Raw genomic sequence first — 24340 nt, forward strand, 5'->3', positions numbered from 1 at the left:
TCTCCTGCAGGGTCCTCCAGGACTCCCTGGCCTCAAAGGAGACTCCGGTCCCAAAGGTGAAAAGGTGAGCTGAGACTAAGGGGACCCCAACATTGCAATAACAGCACCCTTAACTCAGTCACAGGAGTTACTGACCCATCGTCAAGTACCTGCTGAGGCTGTCATGGGACCCTGAGGTAGATCAACAAAAGAGAAATACACACAGGGCTCTGAGACTTGTGTCTGTATGCCAGGAGTCCTAGAAGCCCCAGAATTGACGAGAACCTTGTAGAGCCCTGGTGGCTTCATTAACGGATGGTGATCCTTCCACTGATTTATTTGTAAATAAACGAGCTCAGAAGGCAAACAGCTGCTCACAGAGAAGGCAACAAGGAACGCCCTTTTCCACTCAGAAGCCCTTCCAGAACATTGTAGATGCTCACACGAAACGGAAAGATGTATGCAGCAGATACCCGGCTTTTTCAGATGTTCAGATGAATGTACTCTCCTTAATTCCCAGCAGTTTCCACTCTGTGTCAGCCTCAGGCCTTTAGGAAAAGGCGACATGCTTACCAAAAGTCAGAATGTTTCCTAAGTAAAAAGATAGACACAAACTATCAATAAAATCAGTGGCCCCTGAGTCTGGGGCCCCTGTAGGCTTCTTTCTGGTTGTTGTTGGGGTTCAGTACCAGGGATAGTGGAAGCACAGTGGAACTGAGCCCAGGGCCTCACACATGCCAGTCAAATGCTTTACTGCCCAGCCATCCCCTGGCTCTCCCTGGGGTGTTTCTTCAAATTCATTCATAACTAGCAAGGGACTATGAGACCTGTCTTGTCACCTGGCCTGTCTTTGCTTAGTTTCACTCCCCAACATGTTGACTATGATACATTTCCCCGAGTCAGGGCTGTGTGCTGGGTCACCCAGTGCACTGTGCGGTAGACTCCCGGCACTGGTAACATGGATACATGCCATGGCTCCATTTTCCCACAGGGCCATCCGGGCCTGATTGGACTCATCGGACCTCCGGGCGAACAAGGTGAAAAAGGTGACCGAGGACTCCCAGGCCCCCAGGGCTCATCTGGTCCTAAAGGAGAACAGGTATACACAGTCACACATCCTTGGAGAAACTTCTAGTTTCTCAGGGAGGCTGGGAAAAGGGACTATGAGGGAATCTGGGATCATGGCAGGGTCACGGGGGTCACCTCCCTCATTCTACCCTCATCTAGAAGCTGGTAACCTGCATTTTCTGCTCCTTTCCAGGGCATTACAGGTCCTTCTGGCCCGCTTGGGCCTCCTGGTCCCCCAGGCTTGCCGGTATGTATCCAGGATGGCTGCAGGGGTATGGGACTCGGTGGCTACAAGGACGGACGGGAGATGAGCCTGCCCAGAGAACCACAGGATGTTAGGAGAGATGATTGAACGAGGGTTGACTTGCACACAACACAGCCTTGGAGTCCTAAGGACAGAAGCAGGAGAGGGGTTATTGGTCACCTGGTTGCCTTGCCAAAGGGGAAGGGAGGGGCAAGCTCTAATCCCTGAACCCACTCACAAAGTATGGAGATCCTTTTGTATCTGGGGAGAGGGACGGAAGCGGTCTTGGCTCTCTTCTTCCCAATGTGCATGAGTAGAGGCTGCCCAATCCAGGCTTGACAAGGAGGGACCTGTTTGCTTAGGAACCTAGCCTGGGCCTCCCTTGTGTTTTGGGGGTCCATCACTCCAATACCATTGCCACGTCCCTGAACTCTGTCCACTCTGACAGATCTGTGTAGGCTGCACCTTTGGCCCACATGGCCATGGGTGTCCAGCAGCTGATTCCTTCAACTTTTGTCATCCAAATGTCATTTCCCAGCTAAGCGTTGTACCCAGGGTGACCTCCCAACAGATGCCTCCTTGGGGGGGGGGTGAGTGACAGCCACAGCCACCCTCCTGCCCACCAGCCAGGCAGGAGTGAGGACTCTTAGGGGGTAATTGGGACCTGAGAAGCCCCCCTGTTTACTGATTTTCTGATCTTTGCCCTCTGCAGGGCCCTCCAGGTCCCAAAGGTGCTAAAGGTTCATCGGTAAGTAACTGCCTTGACGGTCCATGACACCTCAGACTGCCCTGTAGGTAGGAGAGGAGTCCCCTTGGACTGGACCCCCAACCTTGGACCCCTACCCCTAACTACCCTGGACTCTCACCCTGGACTTCCACCCAGACTCTCACCTGGACCCCCATCCTAAACCTCTACCCTAGACCCTCACCCTGGACCCCCATCCTAAACCTCTACCCTAGACCCTCACCCTGGACCCCCATCCTAAACCTCTACCCTAGACCCTCACCCTGGACCCCCATCCTAAACCTCTACCCTAGACCCTCACCCTGGACCCTCACCCTGAACCCCCACCCTGGGCCCTCAATGTGGATCCCCACCCTGGAACCCCATTCTGGAACCTCACCCTGGACCCTCACCCCAGATCCCCATCCTGGACCCTCACCCTGGAACCCCACGCTGGTACCCCACCCTGGACTCCCACCCTAGACCCCCCACTCTAACCCATAGCTGTCCTCTCCACACCTCCTCTTTTCTTCCTCATGGCACCGTGTGCTGCTGCCATTTCTTGCTGTCTATAGGTTTTTGGTTTGAGGGGTTTTGTTTTGTTTATTTGTTGTTTTTTTTAAAATAACTATTCGATTGCTCTGCTGCTGGCTATTTTTTTTTCCTTTTTCTTTTTTTTGGAGCTGGGGACCGATGCTGCTGGCTATTTTTAAGTATTATTTTAATTGTAGCTGTTCGTGGAGTAAGGCAGGTGAAAACCAAGCAAGACTAGCTAGCTCTGCCAGATCCTGCAGCCTCTTGACACTTTTGTCTAACATGTAATAATCACATGTATTTATGGCCCTTTGTGTGGCTTTTTACTGTGTATACATGACATGTCCTGATCAAATTGGGGCCATTGGCATTCCGTGTCTTTATTGTTACTATGTGTATGGAGCCCTCCAGCCTCTCTAGATATTCATGCAACCTAGCAGGGGTGTGTGTGTGTGTGTGTGTGTGTGTGTGTGTGTGTGTGTGTGAGAGAGAGAGAGAGAGAGAGAGTATGTGTGTGTGAGTGTGAGTGTATGTGAGTGTCTGAGTGTGAGTGTGTGAGTGTGTGTGTATATATGTGAGTGTGTGTGTATATATATGAGTGTGTGTGTTTGTGTGTATGTGTATGAATGTGAGTGTGTGTGAATGTGTGTGTGTTTGTGAGAGAGTGTGTGTATGTGTGTGTGTGTGTGTTTGTGTGTGTGTGTGTGAGTCCTCCACTGTGCTATAAAATACCTGGTTTTATTCCTTCTGTGTAACTGTTTGGTACCCATCATCTCGTCATCCAACCTCCCAGTGTTCCAGGGCCCTACCCCTCCCCTAGCCTCTGAAACCACTGTTCTACCTCCTGCTTTCTGTTAACTGTTAATGTTTCAAATTATTATACATTGTATTTCTGTTAATGTTCACTTCTGAACACCTCTAGTCTGTCTGTCCCCCTCCTCGTCCCTGCTCCCCAACCCCCCATCACCCATGCAAAGACAAGATGACTTCTTTATAACTGAGTGATGCTCCCTGTGTATGTAAGACACATTCTTTGATCACTTGGACGGACACCAAGGCTGACTCCACATCTTACCTATGTGGCCAGTGCAGTAGCCATGTGGGTGTGTAAGCATCACTCAGATACAACTCAGACACACTCAGAGGTGGAACAGTAAGCTTGTGTAGCACGTCCATCTCTGTTTAGTTTCCAGCATGGCGGAGCTAGTCTGCATTCGCACCAGTAGTGCCCCCTCCTCTCCAGCACGTCTTTCTGTCTCTCTGATAATGGTCCTGCTGGCTGTGATAAGATGATGGCCCACTGAGGGTTGGGTTTACATTTCCCTAATGATCCATGCAGCTGGCATGCTTCCATAAGCCTGTTTGTTAGTGTTTTTGCTTCTTTTGACACTTGTCTTCTGTCTTTCTAAATGAGCCTAGCCCATCTCAGGCCAAGGCAAGGGCCTGGCCTCAGGAGCGGAGAACCCCGCTTGCCTTGTTCCTTTGTCCTAGCCTTTTTGGAGCTAATAGGTCATTCAGAACACAGTAGGCCCCATGACCAAGTACTGCTTTGTTACTTTCTTTCTAGGGTCCCACTGGCCCGAAGGGCGAGGCAGGCCATCCAGGACTCCCTGGTCCACCCGTGAGTAGTCTGTGAAGTGTGAAGGGGAACCAAGGGATTGTCTGTGGGGCTTGGTGCCTGAGATGCAGTGAGATTCGCATGGCATAGCCTGGGGATACAGAGGAGACTGTGGGCTCATGGGCTGACTTGCCCTGGGAGATAGGGAAGGTACATGTGCATGGATGGTATGTGGTATGTGGGCATATGTGACTATGTAAGTGTGTCACATTGCTGGACATACATATGTGTACTTAGTTGTGTGTGTATGTATTCATATGTGTAAGTAGCAATTTATGTCCATATATATGTTTGCTTGCAAATATGGACTTGTATATTTGTGTGCACTCTACATATGTGTGCAAATATACATTAAGTATATGCAAAAGTGTTCATATATGTATCAACATGCACATATACATGTGCAGGTATAAATGTATGTTTCTCTGTGCTGTATGCATGTGTGTGAACATGTATGCATATGTGTGTTTAAGGTTGTGCACATGTATATACACATATGTGAAAATGCACATGTAAATGTATATATATGCTTGTATATGTATGTTGCTTTACATATTGTTAAGATATATATATGTGTATGCATGTATACACATGCATGTGTATGCAGGTACGTGCATTTCTGTCTGTATTTTGCATGCTCACATGCATTTGTAAGTGTGAAGGTATTTTTCTATATGTAATGTGTGTTCATGTATATAAAATGCATATGTGTATATAACACAGGAGTATATTTGTGAATATATGTGTAGATGTATGCATATGTATTTATATACATGTGTATGAACATGAAATGCATAGTGTATTTCTACATGGGTATTATACATGTGTATATATGTATTGTGAACATGCATTCATGAATGTGGTATATGCATTTATGTGTATGCATATGTGTCAACATACCAGTATAATGTGCAAGCATGTTTCCATATGTTTATGTATGTGAACAGAGATGTGTGTCTGTGTGTGTATTATGCATGTGTATATAAATATGCATATATACACATGTAGGTGTTTCTAGATGTGTATTGTATGCATATGTATAATCATGAATGTGTATATTTCTATGTGTGTATTATGTTTAGGTATGAACAGGCACATATAAACATTCATGCATGTTTATCTATGTATATTGTACATGTTTAGAGTTGTATGACTAAACTTTTCCTGGAAGAATAGAACACACATGCCTACTCAACCCCAGATAAGGAGCCCACTGTAGAACAAAGTATGGATACTGCTCAAGTCCAACTTGGCCAACCATGATTTTTATTGAAGTTACTTACAGGAATATGGGTGAGGGGCTACTTATGGGTTCAGAAATGACTGAGAAACAGCTACATCTTCAAAGCCTACCCAGCATGGGTAACTCACAAAGCTGGTAACTTGGAGCAACTGTGCAGCCTACAGGCAGCTCAAAAGATTGAAGAGTCTCCTTCCTAAGTGGCCCAGTTGACCTAAACTTCTTCCAGGCAGCTTGGCTGGTTTTTGTGTCTTCCAAGCATCTGGTCTGGTCTCAGAATCTTCTTCGCAGCTTGACTCTACTTCTCAGAGAGGAACTCTCATCTTTCATTGCTTAGTCTGGCAGGAAGAGGGCCAGTGAATCTAGTCAGTTTCAGGAACTTCCTGAAGCTATTTTGAATTGTTTACCTCCCCTTTAAAGGTCCCTACTGCAGGATGGAATGTTTCAATCTTGGAGGAAACTTGCATAACACTTATGTGTGATCATGCATGTGTTTATATGTACACATGCATATGAATGTATATGGTTCTGTATCATGTACATACAACCACAGAACCACACATGAAGATGCAATGTACATATATACAGGAAAAGATTGGTGTGGTTGGGTGGTGCCAGTCCCTAGACTACCTTACACAGAGCCTGAGGGACGGGGACTTCTGGCTCAGAGTTATCTTAACTCTGCCCTTGGGACAGGGTCATTCTCATTCTGTCCTATTCATAACTGCTCTCTTCTGCACCCCAGGGGCCTCCAGGCGAGGTCATCCAGCCCCTGCCAATCCAGGCGTCCAGGACTCGGCGGAACATTGATGCCAGTCAGCTCCTGGATGATGGGGCTGGGGAGAGCTACGTGGATTATGCAGATGGCATGGAAGAGATCTTTGGTTCCCTCAACTCCCTGAAGCTGGAGATTGAGCAGATGAAGCGGCCACTGGGCACACAGCAGAACCCAGCCCGTACCTGCAAGGACCTTCAACTCTGCCATCCTGATTTCCCAGACGGTAAGGGAGGACCACAGTGTGGGAGATGGGGCCAACCAGAGCTACCCCCTCACTCACTCACATCTGTGGGAGGAAATTTGGGCTGGTCCCTCATTACTTCTCAGAAACTTAAGAGAAGGAGGTTAACATGTCAGGAAACGCCAGAGAGGAGTCAAGCACCAAAGTGTCAAGGCTAATTAGGTATTATCCTGTGTCCTGGCACTTAGCTGGCCCTAAAAGCAGTTTGCTGTCAGGATTATGTGCAGTGCCATGCTTGGGAAAGTGAGTTTTAAGCACTGGCAGAACCATAGAACCTCACCCTCATCCTCTTCGAACCAATGGCTTGTTGAGCAGAAAATCACTAGAAGTCGGGATGCTCCTTCTGCAGGATTAGAGGGGTATTTGATTTCAGTAGATTCTGACACCAGATTTCCAGTTTCATTTGGGAACATTCTTTGTCTTTGTGCTGTCCACCCACGAAGGTCAGCAGACACTTACACAGTGTGCTTTACGCCCAGCTGCATTCCTGCGAACAGGGCTGTCCGCTACTCTTTATGCTTCCCGCAGGAAAAGCAAAGTACTTTGAGATAGGAAAGGAGGCTGTGTCGGTGGTTTTATGGCCCTGGCTGTGCATTTAACAGCGAGACTGAAATGTTGCAGTGGCTTCTGCAACAGTCCGGGGAGCCGTTCTCATGAATCTGCCTCCCTGTCTCTGAAATCCAGGCGAATACTGGGTCGATCCCAACCAAGGGTGCTCCAGGGACTCCTTCAAAGTCTACTGCAATTTCACAGCTGGAGGGTCCACGTGCGTCTTCCCTGACAAGAAGTCTGAGGGAGTGAGTACCGGTGTCAACCTCTGGCTTCCACTTGGGCCAGGGTTGCAGTGTTTATTGTGTATGTGCAGCTTTAAGGCTAAAAGCCAACAGACAATCGGTTCCAGAACCAAGAGCATTCTTCTGGAAGTCACACTTAGGCACTTAGGTTGTTGTGCCACGAGATAGTTTAGTGTGCAGGAGCAGGTGCAGCCCAGGTTCCTGCACATGAAGAACAACTACACGTTTCTCCAGCCACCCACAATAGGATTATTCTGGGCTCAGCAGCGCCACACCCCAAAACCAACCTAAAACTTTGAAAGGCCTTTGGGGACAAGTGAGATGGAGACCTAGAGGCTGCTGTGTGCTGAACTGGGGGTGCCAGCTTACTTCTGTGGGGTCTCTTCCGGGCCTCTCAGGTGCAGGGCAGGGGTATGTGTGTGGAATCTGTAGGCAGATAACTGGGTTCTGACTCAAGAGATTTGTGGAGTATCAATTAGTCACCCCAGTGGCCTTTCTGAGCTCACTCTCGTAGGCAGGATTTTGTGTGCTCGTGGGCATGTGATAGGTGTGTAAATTGTGCTGTGGAATCTGTGTCAGAGGCTACTTTGGCCTGGGACAGGAAGGCAAGAGGATGAGCCTTCCCATGTCTTAGAGGATGATCATGACCCCAGCCTCAGTGTCCCTCCATCTGGCTTGGCTCATGTCCCATGCCACTTTCTGGAGGCCACAGCAGGTGTGTATGGACTCCACACCACAGCTTCCTAGCGACTCCTGGGAAGTGAGTTCCTGCTGGAGAGGGCATAAGGGGTCCCTGGGGCTGCCATCCTCTCTCTAAATCACACCATAAATGTGGTAAAGGCCAGCACACCCTTGGGCCACACTCTCTGCTGCTGGCAGCAGGAGCAGAGCAATCCCTCCTGCATTCTGATATACTGGGCTCCCAGAGATAAGCCAGGGCTTTGCAGAGGTCTGCGACACAAGGATCTACTCTATGCATCTCATATCCCCACATTCGGCCAGAGATGAGGATGAAGTTGAGCTAAGAGCCCCTTCTCACCTCTCTTAGTGCCTTCTATGGACAGCCTCTCGTAGCCGACCTGTCTCTGGGACTGTGTCAGATGGAGTCTATACAGACACCGTACAATGTCCTTTGCTTCTTCCCCATGTACAGACTATGGGCTGAGCCAGAGCTGCCCTGTCCAGGATAAATAGACGTCCTCCTAGAGCCAACGAGACTCAAGGCTCCAGAGACTGGAGGAGGAGCTGCTCCTACATAATTTGAATGTGATCTGAAAACCACAGGGGAAAGTGCAGGACTCTGGGGGGGACAGGCAGACAGGACACCTCCTTCTCCCAGCGGTCAGGCTTTGTCCTAGCACCTGGCCAGCAATGAAATGGGGCAATCATATTGACTCATATCCCTGCCTCTTCCCCACTTAGCCTTTGGGCCTGGGTCCCGTTCATGGGTCTCTAAAGGATATGGTCAGCCCAGGATGTCTTGAAGACTCTGGCTTTTCACACTAAGAATGAATCAGTCTAGACCTCCCCTCTCCCCCGCAGAGGCTCGGCCACTCAGTATATCAGCCCATATCACCTCTGAGTCCACTCTATTGGTCAGTCTTGCATATCTGCAGTCTTGTCTTTCACAGAGATAGACCCTCCAAGTGAGACTCCCCAAGGAGGCACACAGACAAGCCCTATACAAAGGGGGTCACCTTAACCCTGCAGTTTCTGGAGGCTTTTGGGGCATCCTCTATTCCCTTGTCATGGCAGATTACTTAATGACTCCAGGAACGCCAAAGACCACAAGTTTCCAATGAAGGCCTTCACACACACACACACACACACACACACACACACACACTACCACAGTGGGTCTGTCTATGTTGCTGCAGCACCAGGTGGCAGCTGAAGAGTCAGAGCTCTCTTAAAACTGAGAGCAGGATGAAGAGATACTGGCCCATTGCTCACCTAGCACCCATGCTGGCTGCAACTTGCCCAGCCACTGGATGAGATCTCTGTGTGTGTCATCTACTCTCCCACTATTAGCTTTCACCAGTCACTTGATGCCCTGGTACACACAGACTGATGGGTGCAGCCTGTAATCCCAGCATGACCTTGTTGGCATGGACCTGGCCACCATAGAGCCCTAGAGAAGTTGTCACCCATGTCAGCTCTTTGGGGAGGAGGAGGCATAGATATCTTGGCAGGACACAGGGGCCGGGAGAGCTGGGAAGATCTGTCTGTAGAGGCAGAAGTAACCCTTTCATTTTCTGTTTCTCTCCCTCCCCACCATCCCTGCCCGATGTGTAGGCCAGAATCACTTCTTGGCCCAAAGAAAACCCAGGTTCCTGGTTCAGTGAATTCAAGCGTGGGAAACTGGTAAGGTGACACCACGTTCTTTGCAATTGTCACTTTAAACCCGCCGTCTCCTATCTTGCAGAGTAAAATGGCCCGCTGGCCCAAAGAGCAGCCTTCCACCTGGTATAGTCAGTACAAGCGGGGTTCCCTGGTAAGTGGCCGCCTCACGCTGCCTGCTTGCGGCTCGGCCTGGCTCTGGGTGCTGCATGGGCCTAATTGCAGCTGGGACCACACCTGCTATTGCCCTTTCGGCCAAAGTGCTCCACACGCCTGGCAGCAAGGCCCGGATGGGTGTGATTCCCCTTCCTCTTGCCTCTTCTTCCCCCCAGACCAGAGTTCCTTCCCTCCTGGAGGTAGGCAGGGAGCTTTCCACTGAGTTTCAGGGCATCTGCAGTTGGAAGCGGGCAGTCCAGTAAAGCCGCATTGCCGCTTATGGGTGGCACAGCTTGGCTGGCAAGCCACAGGTCAGAGACATGCACAGAGCAGGAGAACCTTCACAAGGTCCTGGGCGTGGCCCATTAGGAGGCTCACAGAGAGTATTCCAGACCCTGCGGTTCACACCCTCTTCCTGGGCTGTGCAAGGCCCACAGGCCCTGGCTGCTGTTGACCTTGTAGGCACCGGGTGTGTGCCACATGGCTGTATTAGTCTGTGCTTAGCTTATGAGAGGTGTATCTTAGAACATTACCCATCTTGGAGGTGAAGAGATTTTTAAAAACGTCAACCAGAAGGCTCTTATGGCCAACGTGGAGGTCGGAAACCTGTCTAGATTCACTGCTGTGAGACCAATGTTCTCCCACTCAAAATGGGACATTCTTTTCCCCAAACGCCCAGGGCCTTTAGTGAAGTCAGCTCGAAACTTTCTGAAACTTAGCTAGACATCAGGTTCCAGGTCCAGAGAAGAGCCCACACCTTCTTTTGACTCTTCATGGAGAGGGCCTCTCCCTCCGAGTCCTTGCTCACACAAACCCCACTGGGGCTTCCACTGCCTTTCAGCACTGCACCAGCCTTAGCTTCTTTATGATCACAGAGCCAACTGGCTTCCAGGACCATCCTGCCCCCGCCTCTCTGTCATCCCTCAGCCTGGCAGCACGCCTGGCTCTCTGTCAGGGTTCTGAGGAGCTCACCTCTGCACAGAAGCTGTGTCCTGGGCTTTCCGGGCTTCAGCCCCACAGCTTTCTCTTTCCCTGCTGGGAGCTGGGCATCTTTGTCTGTTGCTTCCTCTCCTCTGCTTCCGTTGCTTTCTTCAGAGGAGAACGGCTGTCACATAGAAGGACCTGTCAGGAGGAAGACCCACTAACAGTGACAGGAGGTCTGAGGGGTCAGGCAAGAAAGGAGGAGGATGAACCAGACAGGTTCATCGGGCCCTGTCTGCCTGAACTTGACCTGGCTTCTCCCCTCTGCAAATGGCTTCTACCTGGTGTAGTTCAGGTGCCCCAGGGGGAGCAGCCACCCAATTGCTATCCTTAGAATGCCAGTGTCTAGGCACACCCCTGTCTGACATTTATGCTGAGTTGGTTATCAGGGACAGAGGCACAGGGACCATACAAGACAAACCAGCCTGCCTTCAGGCTATAATGTCTGGCTCCCAGTTCCCAGTAAGAACCAGGAGCTGCCTAAGATAGAGGATGCAGGGAACTGATCCCCTGAGGCAGTGCCTCTTGAAGACTCCCACCTGGTATGGTACTAGGGCTCAGGTCCTTCTGTGCCCCGCCCCCTGCCTCTGCTGTGGCATGTGTCCTTTCTCAAGTCAGTCGTGTGTCCTCCCAGGAGCACCGGATGCCCGGACGGCCGGTTGGTATGCATTTTTCCTTCTCAGAGTCTCACTGGGGTTCTTTCTCAAGCTGTCTCCAAGGGAGTGGAGTGTCCTTGGTAGCTTGGGAACCCCTAGAATGTCCCACCATCATGGTGGAAAGGAACAAAGTCCTGGGTCTGCCTCCACCACCCTATTCTGTCCTCCTATTACCATTGAAAAGGTGGGTTCTGAAGTTGTCATGTCTTCTTGGTCGCCATGGCCTGTGTCACACCCAGCACTGCCCCATGTGTTCCTTCAGTGGCCACAGACCCTTTGGAGTGGCCGACACAGAACAGTGTTGGGGCGGTAGCTGCTTGGAGCTGGGTTTACCAGAATGAGACACTGACCTCTGCCAGTCTCTCTGCTGATACAAATGTCATTACAGGGCCTGCCCCGCTGAGCCCTGCTAGTCCTCTCCTGGAGAGAGGTCTTCAGTCACATCTAGGCTTGGGGAGGCCCTGCTTTCTCCCGTAGCTAAGAGTCTTGCACCCCTGACAATACTGATGCCTCAGAAAACTCTTTGCAAAAGAACTGTAGACAATGTGATTCTTCTCTTACGGTGTCCATGGCAGCCTGCACCGATTGGAGCAGAATGGCTTCAGATACTGGTGACACTCTGGAAGCCACTTACAGGGTGCCATTCTCTTTCCCTGAGTTTGTTGTGGGGAGTGGGGGAGCGTGGGGCCTTCCAGAGAGGGTCTTATCTCCAGAGCCCTGTGCTGCTTGCTTGATATGGGCAGTGGTCAGCAGGATAGCCTGTTTGCTGCCTCAGAAGTCTGTCCCTTGGCAGAACAGGATGCCTTGAACCTCCAGGGTACACCTGGTCACTCCAGTTCCCACACAGTCGAGAACTTTCTTAGACTGGTCCATCATCCATCCATGTGCCGTTTCTCAACAGTCCCCAAGGTCTCTTGGCCATTCTAGCCCTTGACGGGCCTTGTGCACCCTGAACACTCAGCAGTGGCCTTCCATCTGTTCACAAGAGCCCATGTGACACAGTGATGGGGACACCAGGCTGAGCTCCTGTCCTGTGCCATGTGTGGTCTGAGGAAGGTGACAGATAGGCACTAAGACACAGGACCTGAGCTGGTGCACCCAGCCTCAGGGCTGCAGTGAGAACAGGGACAGAGCTGCGACCAAAGGTGACAGTTGCAGCATCTCCTGTCTATGGGCCATGTGCCCTACTAGAACACTCAAGAAGTGACAGGGTAGGAAAGGTCGTGGTCACCAGACCCCAGGAGTCTTTTCTACTCTGCTCCAAGGAGTCAGACCATGCCTCTTGCTCCCAGCACAGACTCATCCATAGGAGTGTGGGGCCTTCTGTGTCCCATGGACGAGAAAGCAGGTCTTAATGGTACACTAGGCAGTGCAGCCAAGCCAGGCAGATCCTGCCGAGTGGGGAGGAGGTAACTGGCTCCTCAGGAGTGGCCTGGAAGCTGGAGGCGTAAAAGAGGGTCAAATGCAGGAAAACCTGACCTAGGCAGGCTTCCTGGAGGAAGCAGGGCAGGCACTGAATCTGGAGAGACAGGGCTGCTAGCTGTCAGTCTCTGAAGAGTACAAGGTGCGTTTCACTTGACTCCTCTTCTCCGGTCTCTCAGGAGATGCCCTGTGTGCTTGGGGCGAGGAACACAGAAGCTTCCAGGCAGCAGCCTCAGGGAGACAGGCTTGGGCGAAGCCCTGTGGGTGTGGGAAACTGTGGCCATTGCTGTGTCTCCATCCTGCTCACCCCCATTGCTATGCCTACCCCCAGCTCTCCTATGTGGATGCTGAAGGCAACCCTGTGGGCGTGGTACAAATGACCTTCCTGCGGCTGCTGAGTGCCTCTGCCCAGCAGAACATCACCTACAACTGCTACCAGTCCGTGGCCTGGCAGGATGCCGCCACAGGCAGCTACGATAAGGCTATCCGCTTCTTGGGCTCCAACGATGAGGAAATGTCTTATGATAACAACCCCTACATCCGTGCCCTGGTGGATGGCTGTGCTGTGAGTATGCTTCCCTTGGGAGCTCTGCCGTTCTCTAAGCTGTGTGTATCGAGAGCCAAATACGCCCCCAGCCTAGCCATATCAGAGTGTGGCTGACCTGGAAGGTCCCGGTTTAGAGACCACGCCCGCTTAAGTGCCTGTCTTCTGGGCAGGGTGAGACTGACTGCCTTTGTGTGTGTGTGTGTGCACACGTGTCTGTATTTGTGCATGTGCACTTGTAATGTATGAGTATGTGGGCAGTGCTCACGGAAGGGACAGCTGGCTGTCATTCCTGTAGAATAACAAGGTATCTCACTGGCTTTAACCTGCCAAGAAAGCTAAGCTGGCTGACCAGCAAACTCCAGGGATCTGGCAGCCTCCCACTCCCACCCCTAGCACCAAGATTGCCAGCATGTACCACTGTACCCAGCTCTTGTTTTTAAGGAAGAATTTGTTTCATGTGTGTGCGTGTTTTGCTCACATGTATGTGTGTGTACCACATGCCTGCCTGGTGCCCATGGAGGCCACAAGCGAACCCTGAATCTCCTGGAACTGGAACTTTGGTAGATCTTAGTGAGCTGCCCTGTGGGTGCTTGAGACTAAGCCCAGGTCCTCTGCAAGAATGACAGGGGCTCCCATCCACTAAGCTGTCTCCCCAGCCCTCATACCCAGACTTTAAAATGGGGGTCCTGGGGCTCAAACCGCTCTTCATGCTTGCACGACAAGAACTTTACTGACTGAGATGTCTCCCCAGTCCAAGACCAGGCTTCTGAGGGAGGAGCCAAACATATCGGGGAACTCTCTACACACCTCCAGGGTCCGGCTGACCCTGAGAGAGTGTGGTAGCTGAAATGGAAGTTCTCCTGATCACAACCCACATGAGCCATCTCCTCGTGGGAAGGGCTTTTCTATTCACAGCACCAAACACTGTTCTAAGCTGTGGTATCCTGAGCCTCTCTGAGGGCAGACACAAGGTAGAAGGTATAGGACAGAAGTACACTGGCTGGGAAGGATGGCACAGCCCCCCACCTCCTCCCCATTTTTACTTCTGGAAAGATCTAAGATCCTGTCTTAGGAAAGGTGAGGGGGAAATGGCTCTGTGTGCTGGGAGGGGACTCAAGGAGAGGAAGCAGGCTGGCAGGACTATGGAATTGCAAGGCAGTCCAAGGAGAGCAACATGCAGCAGGCTGACCGGAGCGCTCAACCTGCTCTCCGCCCCAAACCCCTGAGCTCAGCCATGATCTGAAAGGTCACAATCCTCTCCTTGTTGGTGGAGCTCCTTCAGGACTCTCCCATCCTCCATATGTGGGCCAGTGGTGCCAAGGCCTTCCTGACCCTGGGAGGCCAGCTTGACTCATTTCATAATCACAGCCACTGAAATTGGAATTCCAATGCAGCTATTGTGTGGCTGGGTAGCCTGATTGATAGGGCTGCCAAGCGGCCGGCCCTGTATAGGGGCGGGGAGTCATTCCACATCAATGCATTGTTTGTGGGGTTTGTGTGCCCCTGGGGGGCCGTTGCTGGCTGGCAATGGTTATTTATGTCTCTTCTTTAAATATGTCCCTCTCTAAGCACTCCGATAATTGGAGCAACGGGGCTCCACAAATCTGTGTGAAATCACCTGCCCAGCTTCACACATGGTCGTCCCTGGGGTGGGAGAGAAAGACCCATTTGATGCTGGTGCCGTAAAGGCAGGAAATGTGAGCTGGCATCAGCCTGTGGCCTCATGACTGGCTGGTGTGTAAAAGTGACACTCCCTTACGGACCTCACGTGGCTCCCTAAGACTCCAGCACCTTCCAGGGCCCAGGAAAGGCCAGGCTAATGGCCTCATGTAAGTCTCTGGGTCTGGGAACAGAGACCAAGGTAATGCCCTAGGTGGCAGGGGTGACCAGTTTGTCTCCCTAGCCTAGCGAGGAGGGTGAGGGTCTCAGATAGCCCACAGCCAACTACATGTGTATGTAAGTCCAGCCCCTGAAGATACTCAGACTCCCCACACACATACCTTTTTTGAAACAGAGTTTTTCTACATAGCCTGGTCACAATCTTCTCATTAGTACAGAGGTGTAGAGTCTCTCTGTAGTCTGTAGACCAGACTGGCTTTGAACTTATAAATCTACTGCCTCTACCTCCTGAGTGTTGGAATTAAGGATGTGGGCCACTGTTCCTGTCTCTGTTTTTCCTCTTACATTATTTACGTGTACGGTGTGCATATTTGTGTATATGCATGCTTTTTCTTGTATTGGCATGTGGGCATACAATACCTGTGTGTGTGTGTGTGTGTGTGTGTGTGTGTGTGTGTGTGTGTGTGTGTGTGCGCGCGCGCGCGCGCGCACGTGCCCAACATTAGAGTCTGTTGGGAATTATCCATCATATTCATTGAGGCAGGGTCTCTCAATCAAACCCAGAGCTCACTGATGTGGCTTGTCTTGCTAGCTAGCTTACTCTGGAATTTCCTGTCTCTGTCTTCCAAAGATGGCATTTACATCTTTGGAGCTGCTACACCCACCTAGCATTTACATGTATTTCTGAGGTTCAAACTTCAGTCTCCATGTTTGCATGGCTAACACTTTAACCACTGAACCATCTCTCTAGCCCCTCAGACATAGTACATGATAAGTTTAGGGCAATGGTCATGGATGTGGAAAGGTATGGCTATTCCTTTGGCCAGTCTCCTAACAACCTGCCTGGCCAGATCAGCTGTAGATATCCTTCAAACTCAACCATGTTCTAAGCAGCTAGAATCTGTGCCAGGATCCTGGCAAATTCTTTCAGTGTTTCTCAAGGGACAGCCAGAAAACTAGAAATGATGAAATTGCCCAAGACTCTCATTTAAAAAAAAAATACGGATTCTGAATCCACCTGTTTTAGTTAAGACTTTATTGCTATGGACAGACACCATGACCAAGGCAACTCTTATAAAGGAAAACATTTGATTGGGGCTGGCTTATAATTTCAGAGATTCAGTCCATTATCATCATGGTGGGAAGCATGACCTAAGTGGCTTATAGACAACAGAACTACTCACAGTTCTGCAGGCAGGAAGCTCAAGGTTGGGGCCATCACCCCGGGTTGTACACAGTCAATCTTTGCAGTGTTATCGCAGGGCAGAGATGGAGGACCTTTCTGGGGTCCCTTCATCAGGGAAGCAAGCTTACTTGTGAGGGGTCCATTCTCATGGCCTAATCATCTTCCCGAGGCCTGCCTCCCACTATCACCTTGAGCAATAGGGTTCCTATTTGGATTTGGGGTCCACACTTAGTCTACTCCCAAGGAGAGTAAGGCCTTGCAGCTAGATACCAAACATGGGAGTTTCGGGACTGACCCAAGGGCAGTAGGAGACCCTCTCTTCCAGGCTACACCCTGGCGTATTGCACCCATAGTTAAGCACTGAGTGCTTGCTGCCCATCTGTTTCCTTGTGGTTTCCTGCCAGGGTTTAGGCACTGCAGCCATACCTTTCCCAGGCCAGACACAGTTTCATGTGAACGGAGTTCACGTCCATGGTGGTAGAAACTGCAACTCAGGACAGGTAACCAGTGGGTGGCCCAAGATTCATGGGAGAAAGGTAGATGTCAGGGACCATTGAGGGAAGTCAGCAGAACGGCAGAGCCAGGTTGTTCTCCGCGATAAATGTTCTAGATACCTGAAGTTAAGGCTTGTTTGGCTTTGGGGACAGAAGTACTCTCGTGTCTTCCTGCCTATATTCTGGGCTGAAAGAGACATCTTGGCTGGCAACCCCCTCATCCTGGCTGAGGCTCAGCCTGCTTTTCTTAGGAGAGCCTTGTTCCCCCCTGCTCAGGAATCCTGAGCACAGGAAGGACATTGGCCTATCTATCAGACTGTGCAGGCCCTGTACCGCTGTGACCCTTTTGTGCCTCAGTTTACCCATTTCACTCTGGAACAGGTCGTACGGAAGGTTTCCTTGCCCGCCCACACCTGTGAAGGGGCCAGGCATAGCTGCAGAGCTCCACCTCCCTCTCCCGTGTGAAGTCTTATAGGGGTTCCGTCACCTCTCTGCTCAGCCATGTTTCCTCCAACTTACTGATTTGCTAATTTGGTGGCTCAGGAGTTGGTGGAGCCTTGGGGTGTAGAGGTAACTGGGCCAGGGATAGGCTGCCAGCTTTAACTGCCTCCACTTCTTCCCCTTTTCTAGACCAAGAAAGGCTACCAGAAGACGGTGCTGGAGATTGACACGCCCAAAGTTGAGCAAGTCCCCATTGTGGACATCATGTTCACCGACTTTGGTGAAGCCTCACAGAAATTTGGATTTGAAGTAGGGCCAGCTTGCTTCCTAGGCTAGGAGCTGCTGAGCCCACCGGTCTCCAGAGCAACCTCGTGACCTCAGCACCCCACCTGTGGGCGTCCTGTGCACGGCCCATCCCGGACAGTGAACCTTTCTCACCCCTGCCTGCCTGACTCATCTGTGCCTCGGAGCCTCCGTGGCGTTGGACCCCATGCCCAGAGAGAACAAAGGGAAAGAGCCGTGTCCCCACGGAGCCGAATCACATGACCTAGCCACACCACAGCCTCTTGCCACGCTTCAGCTCTCCGGATAGGTTCATCGAAGGTGTTAATGGACCGTTGGCCGGGAGTGGGGCGGGACAGTATTTGAAAATCACTTTTTAAAAAAATTCAACTTGAAGATATGTATTCCCCCTGACCTTCAAAAGATGTTCTGAGGTGGTCTTGTAAAGGTCACCAAAGCCTCCATTTAAAAAAGAAAAAAAAAAAAAACCAACCCTCAACATATCCACTCAGAGGCCAAATGTCATTCCACATGTGCCTTTCCGATGGATTAAAGGTGCTTATGTTTTTGTGAGAATTTTAAGTAAATATTTGTATTGTATTGTTATAAATGTTAAGTGTGCCTGGCTTTCAGTCTTGCATGGAAACCCAGCCTCAGGCCCATGGGGAAAGCGGGCAGCTGGGACAAGGCACCCGCATGGGCTTACATCCGGCTCTCGGTAGAGGGCATCTCCTTAACCCCAAACCCCACAAGAATGTGCAATAAATTGGAAATTCGCCCAGTCAGCAAGAAGCTGTGTTGCTGCTGCAGGTGCCTGGGCCCCTTTCCAGACTCTTAATTATTTTTTTCTTTTTGATTAGCTCTGGATAATTTTTTTATGGGGAGGGAAAAGAGGCATTTGATATCCTGCCTTTTCTACATGCACTCAGATTAAAACACAGGCTTAAATTAATTCTGATTGCTTCCTTTTTCCATGCTCCTTCCTGCAGAGGCTGATGGGATGGTGTCCAGGGCTGGAGAGCCACGTGTTCTGTAGATGATAAAATAACTATGAACATTGGTGCTGATTTTTTTACACTTGTCTCTTGTGGTGCTATGTGTCCAGAGATCCTTAGGGTACCCTGCTCCCTCCCCCACCTTCCTTTACCCTGGCCATTTCTCCACATTCTGAGATTTTGCCAAGGACCTGAAGATCAGATTGGTGCCAGAGAGCTTTCTTCCCTCCTGGTACCTTGTGCTCATGATGGTGGGGAGTCCCTTTCTGAAGCCTGTCCACCTGTCTGGGCTCTGCTTACATCATTTGAAAACACATGAGCAAAACAAAGACTTTCTGCATGGCACATGGTGTGTCCATGGTCTTGTTTAGTTGCTGAACGTTTGTGGTGCTAATTTCTGAGTGTGTGCCAAGATGGATGGGAGCTGCTGGGTGCCCGTGCCGACAGCCAGACTGCTTTGTGAGCAGCACGTGGCCCGAGAAATGTGTAATGGACTCTGGCTCCAGGGTTGCTGAGCTGATTGGGTTTCCACCAGAGGAGTGTCCTGGGTGCAGCAGCCAGCGCTGGGTTGATCGAGATCCCTCTGCATGCTGCCCTCCCACTCCTCCTCCAGGGTGTGTGTGTGTGTGGTGGTTAAGGCGGGAGGGGTGCTGCCTTCTGAGTGCAGAGATCTCCAGGACCAACAAGGAAAACAGAAGCCTCACTGAGAGTTGTCCTCTTGTCTCCTTCCACCATGAGAAAGCTATGGCGCCCACAGAGAGCCAGCCATCAATCTGGTGCTTGTGTCCCTACCCCACCCGTGAAGTGAAGGAAACCACGGTGAAGCACCCAGGAGCAGCCAGGATTGATGACCGCCACCAACAGGCATCCCCCAAAGTACCCTGAAGAACAAGTTCTACTCTTGCCAAAGAAATGCCTGGCCTGGAGAGCTCTCCTGAAAGCCAGGATGCCGTCGTGAGCCATGGACCGCTGTGCACGCCTCTGCATGAGAAAAAGCCATATTGGAAGGTGGCCATATGCCCCGTGGATTCTGTGTAGGTCATGTGATTCGGTTTCTGTCTCCAGCTCCATCTGATTTCGCTCTGTCCTGTTCTTCTGTTGGTCCCTCCCAAGTTGTAATTTGTATTGAAACCCAAAATGTGTCCTGTTCTCCTCAGTCCACTTTAGCTCCAATATTTTACAATAAAATTACTTCTTATATTTGCAGAAAATGCCTCTGGCATCCTTTTATGTTTCCATTTTCTCTGGTGTGCGCACTCTCTCCACATATATAATATATATAATATATATTATATATTATAAAATTGGGCATTGCTGGTGAAACTTCACACAAAGTAAACAGAAGGGCTGTGATAAAAACTATAGAACCTTGGTTCCTTTAAAATTCCAGGCCAAACGATATATTGTATATTTCCCAGCAGTCTAACCTAAGCCTCAGATTTTAACTTCTCCCCAGGAAGAGTGTTATAAAATATTTTAAAACTGTGTAACAAAGGAATCATTGTAACAGTGTCTCAATAAAAGAGTTTACTGTTTACACCCCCAGAAACTTGACTGGCTGTCTTCTTTGCATGGTCAGGCCCTCCATCCCCTGACTCTCTTGTTGCCCTACAGCCCAGGACATTAGGAACTGTGAACTTGAGGATGATGGTCAGGAGGGATAGTGACTGGCTACTTGGCCAACACCTCTGGTTGCAGTGGGCCTAGCTGTGGGCAGCTTTGTACCTATGAGTAGGTATTAGGATGCAGCTAGTGCTGGCTTCAGAAGCCTTACCTTTCACTCCAGGCATTTGACACCCGAGGGGAAGTGCCCAGATCCACCAGGGGACGCCTTTGCAGCTAGATGACTGGATCACACTCCTTCAATTCCTGCCTTGTGGCTGGAGGAGACAGCATGTGGCTCACCTCAGCTAATGAATGACCTTCAGCAAATGGGACATGTACCTCCTGCCTCTGAAGGAGCAGTTCTGTTTTGTTTGTATGTCACCGGCCGTGGCTACAGCCCAGCAGGTTCTGGTGTCAGGCCTACCAGCCTGTCACGAACTCGGACCATCTCTCCTAGAAACACATTCTGAAGCTTTGTTCTGCTTTGGACCACCACAAGTGATGTGGCTACCACAGAACCCCAGGCCAATGGATCTCGGTGTGGCCCACAGCCCCACAACAGTGCACCATTCTGACCTACAGATGTTTTGTGAGGCAACTAAAGCCAGCAGGTGATTCACAGGCTGGGTCATTTGAGAACACTGTCCTGATGTCCCTTAACTGTGAAGGAGTTGGTATTGAGGGGAAACTTCCCCCTGTCAGAGTGAGAAGCTGAGGATATTGCACACAGGCAGGGTATTGAGTCTCACAGTTTGATAACTTGATAGCTTCGAGGCTTGGAAGCAGATGATGAGGCCTAGGTAGGAAAATGCTGGCATAGAAAGCTGGCTGCTCCTGCCTGCTTTAAAAGTACACGAGAGAAACAGCCCTCAACTATGGAAAGCAAAACCTGTGGAGTTGACGATTTGCAGTGCTGGAAAAGGTTCCTGAGCATCCACCCCTGAAATATCCAGTGGAGAAAAACGCTGTGGGGGACCCACCAATCAGAACTTGGCCACTGTGGCTGAGCGGCTGGAATTCAGGCTTGGAGAGGGAGCAGGTGATATCAAGTACATTCTGTGGGTTACAGTGAGTGGCCCAGGAAAGGGACACCAATGAAGTGACACTGTCAAAGGCCAATAGAGGTAAGATCCACACAGGAAAACAGGAAGTCCAGGGAGCCATGGTGAGAGGTGTCCTTGGTGGGGCTTTCAGGAACTACACAGGTGGAAAGCTACCTCTAAGAGATGGGATTCACAGGAGGCCTCCAGCAGGGTCTGTAGGAGTTGACAATGAAATTTCAAATGTCCCTTGACTTTGAACCCATATGGGGTAGCCCATGGCAAGTAATTGGCCCCGCTCACCTCCTTGGGAATTGCATCTGCAGGTTATACACTTTCTTAAGGGAAGAGCCTCCTCCAGATCAGAGTGGACCAGCCTGTTGGTTGTGAGTGGAAGAGTCAGGCAGTGACTGAGGCTGTTCCAGGCCTATACTACAGTGGCCACAAACCTATACTTGGCCACAGACCTTGATATACAAAGTGGCTTCCAACAATGGGTTTAGCATTGGAGACCAGGTTCATGGTCTCCAGCCTAAGGGCTCTTTCCTCCAGGGTTATGTTCTAGAACACTCTAAAGAACTGAAGTGTAGGTTGGGAAGCTCCTGGCTTCTGAAAGTGCCCTTTGGCTGTGGTGCTTACAAAGGCATGCTCCATGAGCTCACTCTCTAAGCCAAATCCAAATCTAAGGATGGGGAAGGGCAGAGGGGTCCTACTGAGGCCACAACTTCCTCCACTCTTGATCTCTACAAGGACAGGGACTCTGTCCTGATGTGGGCCGAGCTTCAATGGACCCTCTCTCCATCTCTGTCTCCTCACTCTGCTCAAAGAAACAGCTAGAGGCCAGAGCCCTGACCAGGTGGCCCTTCTTGAATCCTTCCCTTATTTTGCTCAACTGCCCTTGGGACAAAGCCCAGGACACTTGGTCGGAGTGGTCAACTGACTCTCTCTGAATGGCCAAACAGCTGGACACTATGTTGGAACCTTCCTGCTCTGCTGCAATGTGGTGGGTGAGGATATCATCAACCCCAGCAGGAGTGCAGGCCACGTCACCAGCTTGGCTGCAGTGAGTTTCGATCTCAGAAGACCTTAGTTCAGCCCTTGCTCTATCCCTCACTCAGCCTGTAGAAACCATGCTGGAGTGTGAGGAGGAAGTGGAAACTCCTGGTTTCTTTGGAAGGTCAGTTATGTCAAATGATGCTTTGCTAAGGGCACACAGGTGAAAGGATCTTTTGCTAATGCAGATATGTGAAAGAGTGTTTTCCTGAAGCAGACATGTGAAAGGACATGTGATGTTAAGAAGGAATATGGGTGTAACCCAGACTGTGGATGACATTGGATGGCATTGGTACATCTTGTCATTTCTTACTGGTCATCGTTTGTCATGACTTCTATGTTGGTTTGAATATGCTTGGTTCAGCACTATTGGCACTATTAGGAGGTGTGGCCTTGTTGGAGTAGGTGTGTCACTGTGGGCATATGCTTTAATACCCTTGTTCTAGCTGCCTGGAAGAGTTTTCTCCTGTTTGCCTTCAGAACAAGATGTAGAACCCTCAGCTCCTGCACCATGCCTCCCCTGGATCCCACCATCCTCCTGCCTTGATGATAATGGACTGAACCTCTGAACCTGTAAGCCATCCCCAATTAAGTGTTGTCTTTTTAAGAGTTGCCTTGGTCATGGTGTCTTCTCACAGTATGGAATCCCTAACTAAGACAGAAGCTGGTACAAGGGACGGGGATATTGCTGTGTTAGGCCTGATCATGCTTTTGTTTGGAAGAATGTGGATTTTGGGACCTTAGATTTGGAAAGCAATGGAATGATTTAAGTGGTACTAAATGGGCTATCCTAGCAGGAATATGGAAGACTTTGTTGCCGAGAGTGATTTGAAGACCTGGCCCAGACTGTTTTTGTGGTATTTTTAGTGAAGAACATGGCTGCTTTTTGCCCTCATCTGAAGAGTCTACCTGAGACTAAGGTAAAGAGATTTATATTAACACATTGACAAAGAAAGTCTTTAAAAAAAAAAAGCCTAACAGAAACTTTGCTCTCTGGTTTAAGTCTCATGAAGAGAGTTTCAAACAAGCAAGTTTAAAAAGGAAACATGTGAGGTATATGGTTCAAGTAATAATAAAGGGGCACCAGTAATTAAAAAGGAGCTGAATCCTATGTTGATGGAGATAAAAATATTTAGGGAGTGGTGACCTCAGGGCAAGATCCCACCCAGCCAAGTTTATTGTTTGTGCTTTCAGTTGGACAAGGAATAGTTTGGGCTTTTAATATGGAATGGACTACAATCCAGAAATGGAGGGCATACTTGTGTTCCAGATCTTGAGGGTGAAAGACACAGGCTTTTGATCCGAATCTTGAGGAACAATGGCCCTGAAAAACTTAGGTGATACTTACCTTTAATCCCAGGAGACAGAGGCGTGCAGATCTCTGAGTCAAGGTCAATCTACAGAGCAAGTTCCAGGACAGCCAAGCTTAGGTAGTGAGGGAGTTGGAAAATGGAAAGTGCCATGTTGCAGCCCCAGCAAGCAGCAGAACTCAGCAGCTTTGGCCATGTGGCTGTCTTTATAGTTAAGAGGAGAAAGAGACGACTGGGACAATTGATGCTGGTCAGCCGGAGCTAAGAAATTAGTGGTGATTAAGAAGACACCAGCATCACTGAGTCTGGGAAATATTTTCTGAGAGCACAAAGAAGCTGTGTTCCAGAGAAAGCCAAGATCGTACTTCATGCTTCAGCTGTACTTGGTAATGTGTAAGAGTTACCCATGTGGTACTGGTTTTGAAGACATGAAGGGGTCATGGAGAGCAGCTGAGCCTTGGCACTGTGAGAGGGCATAGAAGGCCATTGGTGAAGGTGCAGCCTCAGTTGCAATTGATGGCCCAGGACTGAAGGGGTCATGCAAAGAAGTTGAGACTTGGCACCATGAAGAGAACCTATGAGAGGTTATGGGTGAAGCCTAGTTGCACCAGAAGAGTCCAGCAAATTGGAGATGCTAGTACCATGGGATGATCACCAAGAACAGCAGCTCCAGTAGAGTGGATCAACCTGAGCTTAGAGTGCTACAGAGTGTGGAACTGGAGAAGTGACATAAGCCCTTTGGAGGCGCCCAGAAGATCATGTGTGAATCCCAG

The 24340-nt window shown here is 50.0% G+C and overlaps 1 protein-coding gene across 3 annotated transcripts in view; it reads left to right on the top strand.

The window, feature by feature from the left end:
• Positions 1-20108, top strand: part of Col5a1 (collagen type V alpha 1 chain) — a 148623-nt gene extending 128515 nt beyond the window's left edge. The window contains exons 57-66 of one of the 3 annotated variants that reach the window (XM_006233873.5): positions 11-64; positions 971-1078; positions 1241-1294; positions 2004-2039; positions 4117-4170; positions 6153-6408; positions 7111-7223; positions 9646-9714; positions 13107-13340; positions 17472-20108. In XM_006233873.5, the coding sequence (XP_006233935.1) occupies positions 11-64; positions 971-1078; positions 1241-1294; positions 2004-2039; positions 4117-4170; positions 6153-6408; positions 7111-7223; positions 9646-9714; positions 13107-13340; positions 17472-17618 (1125 nt within the window). In that variant the 3' untranslated portion in view covers positions 17619-20108. Of the gene's footprint in view, positions 1-10; positions 65-970; positions 1079-1240; positions 1295-2003; positions 2040-4116; positions 4171-6152; positions 6409-7110; positions 7224-9515; positions 9585-9645; positions 9715-13106; positions 13341-17471 lie in introns of all 3 variants that reach the window. The other 2 variants (NM_134452.2, XM_063284748.1) reach the window with 2 other exon arrangements.
• Positions 20109-24340: the final 4232 nt, after the last annotated feature.

The sequence above is a fragment of the Rattus norvegicus genome, chromosome 3, assembly GCF_036323735.1.
Source record: "Rattus norvegicus strain BN/NHsdMcwi chromosome 3, GRCr8, whole genome shotgun sequence".
Taxonomy (NCBI): Eukaryota; Metazoa; Chordata; class Mammalia; order Rodentia; family Muridae; genus Rattus; species Rattus norvegicus.